The sequence below is a fragment of the Garra rufa genome, chromosome 9 (genome assembly GCF_049309525.1).
Source record: "Garra rufa chromosome 9, GarRuf1.0, whole genome shotgun sequence".
Classification (NCBI taxonomy): domain Eukaryota; kingdom Metazoa; phylum Chordata; class Actinopteri; order Cypriniformes; family Cyprinidae; genus Garra; species Garra rufa.
Genome location: NC_133369.1, coordinates 17,203,601 through 17,216,485, shown reverse-complemented (window position 1 = coordinate 17,216,485; position 12,885 = coordinate 17,203,601). Strand labels below are relative to the sequence as shown.

The following is a 12,885-nucleotide window of genomic DNA, read 5'->3' as shown; positions in this document are numbered from 1 at the left end:
CGGGCCAAAATAAAATTTTTCGCCACTAGATGGCAGGCCAGAATATAGTCGAAAGAAAATGTAAGAAATGAACTGATGAAAAATGCAACTAATTGGCTGTGACAAACTGTTACAGTGGCTTTTGTAACTGGTAGTGAGCTGTTACTCCAGGGTATACAGGAATCATCCAATTTAATACCATATTAAGACCTTTTTAAGACCCTTTCCATACATTTTAAGACCTCATCACCACTTCAAGTTTTAACTGGTTACATAGGCAACACTTTAACTTTCATGTAATATATATTAATTGTAAGATCGCACAACTCAACAGTCTATTTTTGTGATAACTCATCGGTGAAGCATAATTTAGAAGACTGGGAATGTAGCACAAGATAATTAAGTGACTAACCCAATGTATGGTTAATTTGAAAAAGAAGCCCAAAACAAGAATTAGACCAATAGACAAAACTTAGTGAAGAGGAAAAATTGTCATGAAAAACACTTGTTGGCTCGCAGTTTTAACATATGTTTGCTTAAATTATTTTCAAGATCTGAGGTGAACTATCTGTTGTTGCTTTCAGTATAGCTATAAATGTCATGCAAAATGATATTCAAACTCACATTAGACATTTTTAACATTGAATAAAGCACATAATCAGTACATGCGATTATAACTGTCATAGTTTGTGTTGTTGTTCCACCCTGGCTGCAGCCGTGGGCCAGATATTATAACTTAATATTTATATTATTTAATTGCCTACATAGTGTAATAAGCACTCAAACGCACGCATAAAGCTTGCCACAGCACACTAGCAAAAGTAATAATTATGAATGTGTCACAAAAAACAGTAACGAGGCTGCATTAACATTTTAATCATTTATTAACTAGTGCTTTCTTTGTTTTCGGATTATAAAATGAAGTTCAGCAACTCGGCATCTCCGCAGTAGGCTAGTAAATGCGCCTGTATGCATGTTTCATACAAATTACATAATCTGAAAATATTTGTTTTCTATTTGAATTGGTGTATTTTAAAGGTGCCATAGAATACACTGACACAATATTTTAAATTGTTCTCTGATATCTACATAGAAGGTATATGGCATAGGAAAGGGAAAAAGTTCTCCAGAAACTGTTTTACAGGTCCATTTACACTCCTAGGATTTGTCCCTAGAATGAAATGGTCTGTTATTACCTTATTTGGAAGGTTTAGGAATGATAATGATGAGCTCTGCTCTGATTGGCTGTTTCACAGAGTGGCTCATTTCGGTAGCTCACACATGGAGAAAAATATATATTTAACCGCTATTAATATGCGGGTCATTGAAACTGCCGTTTTGAATGCACAATCATTTTACTTTCGCTTTTGAGATTTGCAATTGCACGTGCTCTGTGTAACTTTATACTACAGCGGCAGTACTTACCACATATTTTACAAGTTTAGATGCTTGTTAGTAGAGCTGCGTGATTCTGAATAAAATGAGAATCAGGATTTTTTTTGCTCAGAATAAAGATCACGATTCTCAAACGATTCTGAAGAACTTCTTTATTTTAAAGATTTACCCCTGAACATTAGGTTATCAAACAACAGTAAAATAAGACAAAATAAACTTTGCTTTAAATTTAAAGAAATGTAATGAAAAATAATGTAATAATGTAAACATAAAAAATCACCATTAAACATTAAAAAATAAACATACAAAGGTATTATGTCAGAGTAAAGCGATTTAAAGATTCTTAGCTAGAAACATAACATTTTATGGCCGTCACCGTGCACTCTGTGGGATGCCCAAGTTTACTTTACCATTTTACAAATAAATACTTATCTAATCATGACAAACTATATATCGTTGGAAAGGTCTAAGGCTCCTAAATAGATATTTTTTTGTGTTACAAATTATGTAGGAAAATAATTTATGACAAGAGTCTCGTAGATTAATTTATAACAGGAGTTCTGACCTTTTTCACAGACAGACTTTCTTGTTGCCTTTTTCCCTATTACACATTAGAAATAATAAGAAATGATATATCAGATGAAAACTTAAAATTTCAGTTTAAATTCAGACATTGCATTAACATGGAAAATGTACATCAAAATCATATTACTAATTGTTCTTGTCCATGAATTATAAAGATTTAAGATTCAATTCTTCATTTTCACGTCTCTGATCAAAAATGGGAGTAACAGTTAAGGGGTTAATGGATCGTCATGCTCATATATGGTTCCATTGCTCTGCTGGTCCATAAATCTGGCACGATCAAAGTACTATTTCAATATTCAAAGTGCAAATAGAGACCGAATTTTCCAACCATGATACAGAGCTATCTACACAACTACACAACTTATTATAGCCCACATACTAATAACAGCCTAGATATGTTATGTAGCCTAATTTGCGCGCATTGGGGAGTCGCTCTCTAAACGCGGGGTATCAAAATTGCTTTTGAATGCGTGTGCGGCTTTTACTTTTGGTTTCGTTTTAACGATCAAGCGAGACTCTTGACGGGGCTGAGCGTGCATTCTACAATACAAGAGATTACTTTAACAAAACCATTAGAAAGTGGGTGGACACCAACGGGATTTTGAAAAGCGTGTCCCCAGTGGAAATTATGCTCCTGTGTGAGTGGAACTCTGCCGCCGAGTTATCATCTGATGTGAATGTATGCCACGTTGTACAGTACATTGAGACAGAGGCGCCATGAATTGCATCTGACAGAATGTGCGCTGAAGATGAAGTTTAAATGGTTATGTAATGTTGGAGAGAACGGCGAACCTGTCACTGGATCAGCTCACAGCAGTCTGTGCAGTAATTAGGCTAGAAAAACTTTTGTAAAATATAAATAAAATATAATTGGCTGAATCGTATAAATGCTGGATTAAGATCGTGAGGGGGGTCGAATCGAGATCGCAATCTTTTAACGATTAATTGTGCAGCTCTACTTGTTAGTGATGCTCAGGACCTGTAAATCATTCGCCATTGTCCGCGCAGTCATCTTTCCTTTCTCTGTTTATGTGGTAAGTTAAATTTCATGTACTGCAATGTAACAGGCTACTACTAGAAAGAAGCTAACCGTGTCCCTTCAGTGGCTCACCTTATTTTTTTTAGAACGCCTTGTTTTCCATACCAACTCACAGACACCAACCCATCTCTGCACTTAACATCTCCTGCACAACCTGGAACATAACATTTATTCCTGTGATCTGACATTTTCGTTATTGTCCACGTTTTTTTTTTTTTTTTTCTCACAATAGCCTACCTGCAGAACTTCTGATGATTCGGCTATGCAAATGTTTGGGGGTGTGACTATTAATGATTGAGACTATTACGTAATAGTCGTGTTATGTTAGGATCAGCCTATTTTTCAGTTGTCTTTTGCAAACACCAGATTTATATAAGAATGAGGAAACGAAGGTGTTTGAGACTCATGGTATGTCATGTCCGTGTACAGAACTGGTATTATTCAACTATGCCAAGGTAAATACAGTTTTCCATTCTATGGCACCTTTAGGGGCCGTTCACATGTCGCGCCTAAAACGCATGGAAAACGCTAGGCGCGCCGCTTTCTTCCTTGTCAACAAAGCGCTCGGGCGCTTGCGCTCCGGAAGCATCTGCCGTTTCTAAGCAACCATCAGCTGCGCTCTAGCTCCAAGCTGCGGTGCGCTTGCTGCATTCTGAAAAGTTGAGATGTTTTTATCTCGATGCGGTGCGGACGCGCCTGGAAAAAACGAGCGCGTCGCACCGCATGCGCGTCGCGACCGCGTCGCTTCCATTATGCGCGCGCAAGCCGCGCGTCTACATTTAAAATAATGAATTTGAGCGCGCAAAAGACGCTACATGTGAACGGCCCCTTAGAGTAGATATTTTGCTCTTTATAGATACATTTTTCAAGTCTGTATGGCAAGTATACACAGTTTCGTTTTTTCTTTTTTCTTGACGCACTCAAGTTCACAGGCTGAGATGGCAGAAAGCGCATCCTGTTTGCTTTTATTATTTTACAAAAGCACAATTTTTATTGTTATTGTGAGTGCACACAAATAAACGTAGATTAACCGATTCAAAAGATGTATTACTCTCATCTGTATGACCAAGAATGACAGAATATTTTAAGAGCAAATGACCGCACCGGTGCGTACATCTGTTATGCAGTAAGCACGCTACAATTTAGCTTCCACACTTCGCACAGACACCTGAATTTTTCTATGTTAACATTAGATTGAGTGGCCATGTAAAGTTACTACTTACAGTATTTCAGATGATAAGCCATATTTGGGGTTGATGAAAGATAGGTGAGCGTCTGGATGTCCTGTGTGATGTACATAGACCAGCCGTTAACTATCTGTCCATCACGGACTAGAGATTATGGTATATAAAGTTGTAAATATGCATTTTTTTATTACACAAATGCATCAATTCACTACAAAAAGCCTTTTTAACCCGTGGAGGCATGTACTTTTTATGATGGATAGATCCACTTTATTAGACATAATATCAACACCCCTGCTATTATAAAGCTTTGGAAGAGCCAGGGCATTTTTTAATATAACTTTGATTATATTCACCTGAAAGGAGAAAGTCATATACATCTAGAATGCCTTGATGGTGAGTAAATCATAGGGTGGTTTTAACATTTTATATATTTTTTATATTTTGTTCTATTTTAAACTTCTTCTTCTTCTCTTTTACCTTTAGCATGCATGCAAATTACAAAATAGGAAGTAGGATGGTGTTGTGAAGTGTTAGTGAAGCAGGGTCTGTATGTCAGTTTGAGAAGGTCCCAGCTGTTCAGTACTTCCTCTACCTCCATATGTTTGAGAGAGAGAACAAGAGAATAAGTAGAGAGTATCTTGCATCATCCTTTGTCACATTTTTGTTGTGTCTTCAGTTCATCCTTCATTTGACCTCTACCCGGCATTGTTTTTTGCTGTTGTTGATGTTACATGAGTCTGTTACAGAAAGGCTGACAAACAGTAGTGTTTTTCTTTAGATCTCCAGTATTCATAGTCCAGCATTATTTGTTTGTCTGTTGCCTAGGCACAGTCCAAACCCTTCTCTTTCACTTTCTTTATGTCAAAGCCTCATGCTCTCTGTCTCTGTTGGGCAATTTCAGCATCATCATTATAATTCAAATGAGATTTAGACATAAACAAGCAAATATTAAATGAACACTTATTGCTTGATAGAATTTAAATGGAGTCGGAAATCAAGACTTGTTGACTTCAGGTCACTTTTCAATGCAGATAGTTGCCTTTGTGGGCAATTCTAGTTTTCTATAAAGGTGATATGAATCATTAGTAAACTAATCAATTTTTCCAGTTATATGAATTATGAAGACATGAAAAGTCGGAATTTTTTATTTTTTTTGGTCTGCTGCGCTGTGAACACAGAGATGGAATATGTCTGCTTGAAAATGTCGTAATAAAGGGTCTCCCAGTCCAGTGCGTTGCACATAGACAGCTATGAATAATTCAAATAGTGCTCTCCCCATCCGAAACCCTATTAATCGCCCTGTTTAAGAGCCACATCAATACCATGTCAGAGGTCATTAAGCTGTCTCGCACTTATCTTTGACGTATGAACAGACATCCATTATGGAGTGGTTACAACAAAGTCTTCTGTCTACATTTGTCTCTCTCTGCCGTTTTAGTTTACATCTGTTTGTATAAATCTAGATAGATATTACAACAATCAAGCAGTGTAATTTTATAATAAACTGTATGCCCCTTTCACAGTAATAACCCTGTGCAAATCAGGAGCATTCATTATAAATTTGTGGTTCAGTCATTTTGCAGTCAAATATATACCTATTTCATCAATAATGGTGAAGGTCTTAGTATTGTTATATCTTCAATAATTGCTTGCTGTTGATAAAAACACTGTGTAACCAAAGCCTACCTCTGCTCTGAGAACGCTCATTAAATTGTTGTGCATCACTCAGCCAGGAGCAGCTGTTTGAGAAAGCAAACTCAGTCAAGAATCTGTCAAGTTATTTCAAGAGGAAAGCAGTTTTTTTCTGCTCACTGCTTTTCCCTCAGTGAACACCAAGTAATGAAAAATAAGATGCTGTAGTTTTTGTGAACATGGAAAATGTGTAAGGCATCTCACTGAAACAGTAAACAATTGCACACATCTATTTTTGTTGGTTTCCAGTAGAATTTTGCCTAATATAAATTTGCTTGAGGCAAAAAGTTTTTGTCAGATTTGTTTACAGAGAATATATATTGAATTAAGGACATTGTTAGATTTAGGCTTTAATTATGGGCTAAAGTTAATACTAGATATTTTCCCTGAAAAAAAAAACTATCGAGTTGTTTACTGGAGAACAAGACTGAAATACTAATTAGGAAGAATATTTTTTCCAGTTTAATCAGAAACCTGGAACCCTAAATTTATTCACAGTAATTAATGACCATTTTTTCCTGACAAGTCTTTTCTTAGAGATTTGAGAAACTACAAAATGTTTAGAAATAAACTATTTGTGGTTTGTGGATTTATTGTCCATCTCAAAATACAGCCTAAAATGTGGTCTCTGATTGAATTACCTCTGGCAGATAAACATCATTGCTCTTTTAAGGAATAAGTTTTACCCATAGTTTTCATTTTGTGTAATAGTCTTGGAAATTCCCTAAAGATATGGCCCCTAGCACTACTAGCTTGTCGTAGTATTTTGTATGATGTACGTGGACAAAATAAGCTTCTAAGATATGTTCCTTCTTCTTTTATTTTTGTTGTTGCTGAAAGGATGACATCTTGTCACAGATGTTGAATGTCCAGTCTCAACTTGTGTGTGCAAGGAACAACTTGGAAATTTAAAAGAGAAATACTACAGTTCAATTAAATAAAGCAAATAAGTAGCATGTCTCATCGTCCATTAGGATATTTGAAAGAACTATCCGTCTGGTGTTCTTTTATAGCATTTAGAATTAGGAATGGGAATATATGATTTTCACATTAATCTGTTTTAAATTGACTGATTTAAATCCATTTAAAATTAGCTAAGCAGTAGTTGGTACCTTGGCTTGCTACATTTTTGAATAGCTTACCCAACACTAACCTCTTCTTTTATGTTTCTGTGTCTCTGCAGGGCCAGTGAAGATCTAACATGTGATAAGCTGAAGATGGGAGACAAATAGGTCTTAAAGAATTATTCAATGTCAGCAGAGAAAGTGCCTCAAAAGCATCTCGAGACATTCTTTGTCAAGCCCCATTGCCAGGCATCAGCCCAAAAGGAACACAAAGATGAATTTCACCAAGGCTATTTGTGAACAGGAGAGGCGACATTTAGCACACAACCAGCACTCACATATATGGCGGCTGCATACTGACACTGTTTAATTATGCCATCATCCAGTATCTTACATTAATTATGGCATAATACAATTAGCCCCCTAAAGCGAGCGTAAAGACTTTTTCCTATCGGAAGAGTATTGATGCAATGATGTTTATCAGATTGGTGCTCAAAGAAGCATTCCTATTGCGTCCTTGAGGCCTCCTCCCCACATCGTATGGAGGCGGAGGAAAAGCAGTCGGCCGATGGGAAGCGGTCTGGTGGGCAACAGCAGCCATCAGAGTCTTTGTTAGCAGCACAGCTGCCTCAGTTACAGCAACAAGCTACCTCGCAATCTGTCCATGGATCACATGGCCGCCTTCAACACAGGCAGCCAAAACGCTTTGAAATGCTCCAAAGGCAGAAACAGCAGCAACAGTCACAGGCGGGTGTGTCATCTTGGCAGCTTTCAGAAGTACCTGGTCCTTCAAGAGGCAGCTGTTCTGCCCTGGGAGATCCCTCTCCCCAAACTCATAACGTTAAGCAAACTCAATCTCTGCCCAGTGTGGAAGTACAGGAAGGCACCCCATGTAGACGAGAACGTAAACCCCAAAAACCAGGGAAATATGTGTGCACATACTGCGGCCGTCCTTGTGCAAAGCCTAGCGTCCTCCAAAAACACATCCGATCTCACACTGGAGAGAGACCTTATCCATGTGTCCCTTGCGGCTTCTCCTTTAAGACCAAAAGCAACCTGTACAAGCACCGCAAATCCCATGCACATCGAATAAAAGCAGGCATGGCCTCAAGTCGTGAAGAGACCAGTTTCATTGGGCCGGAAGGTGGAGCCTTGGGAGATGAGCCAGAGGAGGGTACGGAAGGAGAGAGTACAGGTTCTGAGGATGAGACGGGGCAACACCAACCATCTACCTCACAAGGCAGGCCAACTCTGAAAAAAAGTAGTAAAGTGGAATTGTCATTTATAGAGGAGGGTCCCCAAACTGAGGATTCACAGGCAGTCAAGCAAAGGTTAGCAATGAGGCTGAGCGAGAGGAAGCGAGCTCCCAGAGCATCTTCAGATGAAACCCGATCCTCACTGGGTCCTGGCAGTAAGGGGAGCACGGAATCTGGCTATTTTTCCAGTTCTGGGAGTGCTGAGCTCTCTCAAGTGAGCCCACCAAATGCCAGTGCTAAAACATATGCTGAGATCATTCTAGGAAAGTATGGACGCCTAGGACAACAGCAAAGAATTTCACATCAGCAACTGCAATTATCATCACCTTCAGGTCAACAGGAAAAATCAATCCCTTTCACTGTTCCTAAGACACAAGTCATTGAGCATATAACTAAGCTAATTACTATAAATGAAGCTGTGGTAGATACAAGTGAAATTGATAGTGTCAAACCAAGACGTTCCTCACTCTCTAGAAGAAGTAGCATTGAGTCTGTAAAGTTCTCTTCGCCCAAAGAATCCTGTGTTTTTGAACCAAAAGCAGATGCTTGTGGCTCTGCTGTTCAGCTTATTCCTGGTGGATTTGCAAGTGAAATACATGGCTCATACTTGGCTGAAACAGAAACACTGGCTGGTCAGAGCTCCAGCGCTCTTCTTTACAGGAGCCAATCAGTGCCATCTTCTCGTGATACTTCTGATACAGCTTCACACTGCTTTCGTTTAAGTCATTCTTTTGATGATCAGCAGGCCATAGCAGCTGAAATGAGGATTGGGCCACATCAGCGAATGTTACGACGCCAACCCGCTATTGAGGTGCCAGTTGGAGTGGACCTCATTATCGAGGATGCAGGTCCTTCTTCTAGTTTGAAAGAAATAGAATCAGGAAAGAAGCAAGACAGGGAATTACACCTTTATGAGTGTGAAATTTGTGGGACTCGCTTAAAGAAGCAGGACTCTTACACTGCGCACAGACTAGCGTGTGTGAGTAAATTTCCACATGGTCCAGAAGGTGAAGAAGGCAGTTCTTTTATTGATAATCAGCCACAGATTATGAGCTACAAGTTCAAAGCAATGGCCATGGCTGTGCGCAAGAGGAAAAAAAAAGAAGAAAGTCTTGAGGAAGACCCCCCCAGTCCAGGTCCAACAGCAGTGTCTTTCAGCACCCAGCCTCTAGGCAGTACTGATAATCAGGGCACACCTCGTGGCCTTTCACAAAGTGAGGTTGAAAGGAGGGGACCCTGGAAGGAAATATCTGTTATCCAGCATACCAGATCCTTTGAAAAACAGGAAAGCATCTCAATGGCAAACCAGGATGCAGAGCCAGAACACGAGCCATCACAGGATCCAAAACCAACCTCCACATCCCGGTTAATTCGTCAACCCAACATTCAAGTGCCAGAAATTCTGGTTACAGAGGAGCCAGATACCGAGATGGTCTCCCATCCGGCGAACACATACACCTCTAAAGAGTCCGAGAAGGTGGAGGAATTCCAGTGGCCTCAGCGTAGCCAAAGTCTGGCTCAGCTCCCTGCAGAGAAGCTACCGCCAAAGAAGAAGCGTCTCCGTTTGGCTGAGGCAGCTCAATCATCAGGAGAATCTAGCTTTGAGTCCGTATCCCTGCCACACAGCCCAGGCCAAGAGAGCAATGTTTCCCATGCCTCCAGTCGATCTGCGTCCTTTGAGGAATCAGGAAGACAAGATTCTGAGATGCAAAGTGGTACCTGGAGCTCCCAAGGGTCTCACATGCTGACTGTTCCATCAAGTCTCCATCAGTACCATCATTCTCACAGAGAGATGCGCCGCTCAACCTCTGAACAGGCACCTGCAAGTCCTCCACACCCTGCACATGTAGAGGAAACAAGAAGCAAGTCATTTGACTATGGCTCCCTCTCTCAAGAACGCACTTCTGCTACTTGGAAGGAGAGGAGGAAATGTCTCCTGGTGAAGCACGGAACCCTTGGTGAACCTGACCAGGAGGAGCCATGTACTAAACCTGGCATCTCAGCTCTTTGTCAGTCCTACCCAGGTCATCCTCCATTCACAATCACAGAGCACAGAACGGGAGGCAGGACCTCTGGGCTTAGCTCTGAGCATATAGGAAAGAGCTTGCAACTGTTTCAGTCCCCTCTTTCCCTCCCACCAGCAGTTTACCCCCTACAACAAGCATGCCCTGATTTTTGTTCCCCAAGTCAGCTCTCTAGATTTCTTCCAGTCACTACAGCAGTCGTTTCTACTCGGATGTTTCAGCAAGCCTTCCTTCACAGTGAGCCACCTCCACCACATCCAAGACCCATAGAATATGTAGAACGCCTGGGATTACCCCTTCAGCCACTCTCCACTTTATTCCCGCTACAGTCGAGTGATGTTGCTCAGGCTGTTTGCTTTCCAATGCCAGGTGGTCTGGCTATTCAAGTCCCCTCAGGACCACTTTACAGTGAGTCTAGGTCATCACCTTCCTCCTTGCATACTCCCGGTCATTCACAACATCAGCTAGTCGTCCGCCACAGCCCCCATCCCGTGATTGCTCCTTGCCTTCAACAGCTTATGCCAGTGGTGTCTCTTGTAGTGCCTGTGCGCTTACAGACTCACATTCCTACCTATGCCAGTGCCATGTATACAACCATCTCACAAATTTTAGCCACAACGCAACATCCAGTCTGCTGCACAGCTATGGTAATCATGGGAAAGCTGGAGGAAGACAAGCTTCAGAGATCTTACCTTAGGCTGCCCTCACCTAGCTCCAAGAGCTATATTCCCTTGCCGCTTCCTCTCGAACATGGAGCAGGTGCTTCATCTGATGACAGCTATGGGCAGCTCGGTGCTGGAGGAAGTAAGCGAATGCTGTCACCTGCAGGTAGTCTAGAACTCAGTTTAGAGGCCCAGCGGCACCAAAAACGGGTGAAAGAAGAGGAGGAGGAGGAGAAAGAAGAGGGTGACAAGAAAGATGACGATAACAAATGTGACAAACCTCTGGAGGTGAGTCAGGGAAAACTTAAGCAGAGTCTAACAGTGGAGACAGTGGGGAGGGCCAAAGATTCAAGAGAAGTAACAGAAACTGAAAGATTGAGCAAGCAGGACTTAACCCAACACAAATCTGAAACCTTAAAGGAGGAGGGCTGGAAAGAGACAGGACATTGGTATGCTCCAAGAGTAACAAGTCCAGAGAGAACTGTGGAGCCCTCATACCCCAGTTTGCATACCACTACATCCGTCAGCTGGTGCTACCTGAATTACACAAAGCCCAACCCCTCTACACATAGAGATTCAACTTCCGTCTATTCCTCATGGAGTGTTAGCATGCATAACCCTAATATACCAGGCTTGTCCACCAAAATATTACTGTCCCTGCTGCGCTCCAAACAGAAACATAGTGCCGAGACATACACTATGGCTACAGCTCCACCACCAACCACTGACAAGCTGGTTCCTACGGACAACAAGACGACCAGTGCGTCAGAGGTAAACATCACTGTAATTTTTCATTTCAACACATTATCATTGAGCCTGCTGTTGTCGTTGTTGTGTATAGATTTGCTACAGTGTTGGTGAATTAACCTGTCTGTCTGGAGTGTAGGTACGTGCCTCTCCACCCAACACACCCGTCAAAGTAAAAGAGGAACCACCAACTGAAAGAGGAGATAAAGAGAAGAAGAGTGCAGACGACGTGCCCGCTACCTCGACACAAAGTGAGACAGCACGTATATGCATTTTCGAGGGCGGGTGAGTAAATTCTTGTTGTTTTTGAAACTGTAGCTTATCAAGTTAGAGGAATAGTTAACCAAAATTTAAATTCTTTCATTAATTACTCACCCTCATGTCGTTACAAGCTGTAAGACCTTTGCTCATCATTAAAGGAGAAGTTCACATCCAGAACAAAATTGTACAGATAATTTACTCACCCCCTTGTCATCCAAGATGTTCATGTCTTTCTTTCTTCAGTCGTCAAAATTATGTATTTTGAGGAAAACATCAGGAATTCTCTCCATAAAGAGGACTTCTATGGTGCCTGTGTGTTTGAACTTCCAAAATGCAGTTTAAATGCAGCTTTAAAGGGCTCTAAACAATCCCAGCAGAGGAAGAAGTGTCTTATCTAGAAAAAAAGATGGGTTATTTTCTAAAAAGAATTGACAATTTATATACTTTTTAACCTCAAATGGTCATCTTGTCTAGCTCTGCGTGTACTCTGTGTATTCCAGTTCAAGACAGCTAAGGTAGGTAAAAAAAAACTCCCATCTCATTTTCTCCTAGTTAAAGGTAAAGGTAAAACAGTGATGTAGGATGATTTTAAAGTTGGAGGAAGAAAATGAGATGGGAGTTTTTCAACATGCCCTAACTGTCTTGAACTGTAATACACAGAGTACACGCAGAGCTAGACAAGACTAGCATTTGAGGTTAAAAAGTATATAAATTGTCATTTTTTTAGAAAACAACCAATTGTTTCACTAGATAAGGCCTTTCTTCCTTGGCTGGGACCGTTTAGAGCTCATTGAAGCTGCATTTAAACTGCACTTTGGAAGTTCAAACTCACGGGCACCATAGAAGTCCACTATATGAAGAGAAATCCTGAAATGTTTTTTCTCAATAATATTTATTTACGACTGAAGAAAGAAAGACATGAACATCTTGGATGACAAGGGGGTGAGTAAATTATCTGTACATTTCTGTTCTGGAAGTGAACTTCTCCTTT

General features: G+C 40.7%; 1 protein-coding gene across 2 annotated transcripts in view; it reads left to right on the top strand.

Annotated features, from left to right (window-relative positions):
- The window catches only part of hivep3b (HIVEP zinc finger 3b), a 91,452-nt gene that overhangs the window by 65,799 nt on the left and 12,768 nt on the right, over window positions 1-12,885 (top strand). For both annotated transcript variants that reach the window (XM_073846735.1, XM_073846736.1), the window contains exons 2-3: window positions 7,064-11,657; window positions 11,773-11,918. In XM_073846735.1, coding sequence (XP_073702836.1) covers window positions 7,485-11,657; window positions 11,773-11,918 — 4,319 coding nt within the window. In that variant the 5' untranslated portion in view covers window positions 7,064-7,484. The remainder of the gene's footprint in view (window positions 1-7,063; window positions 11,658-11,772; window positions 11,919-12,885) is intronic.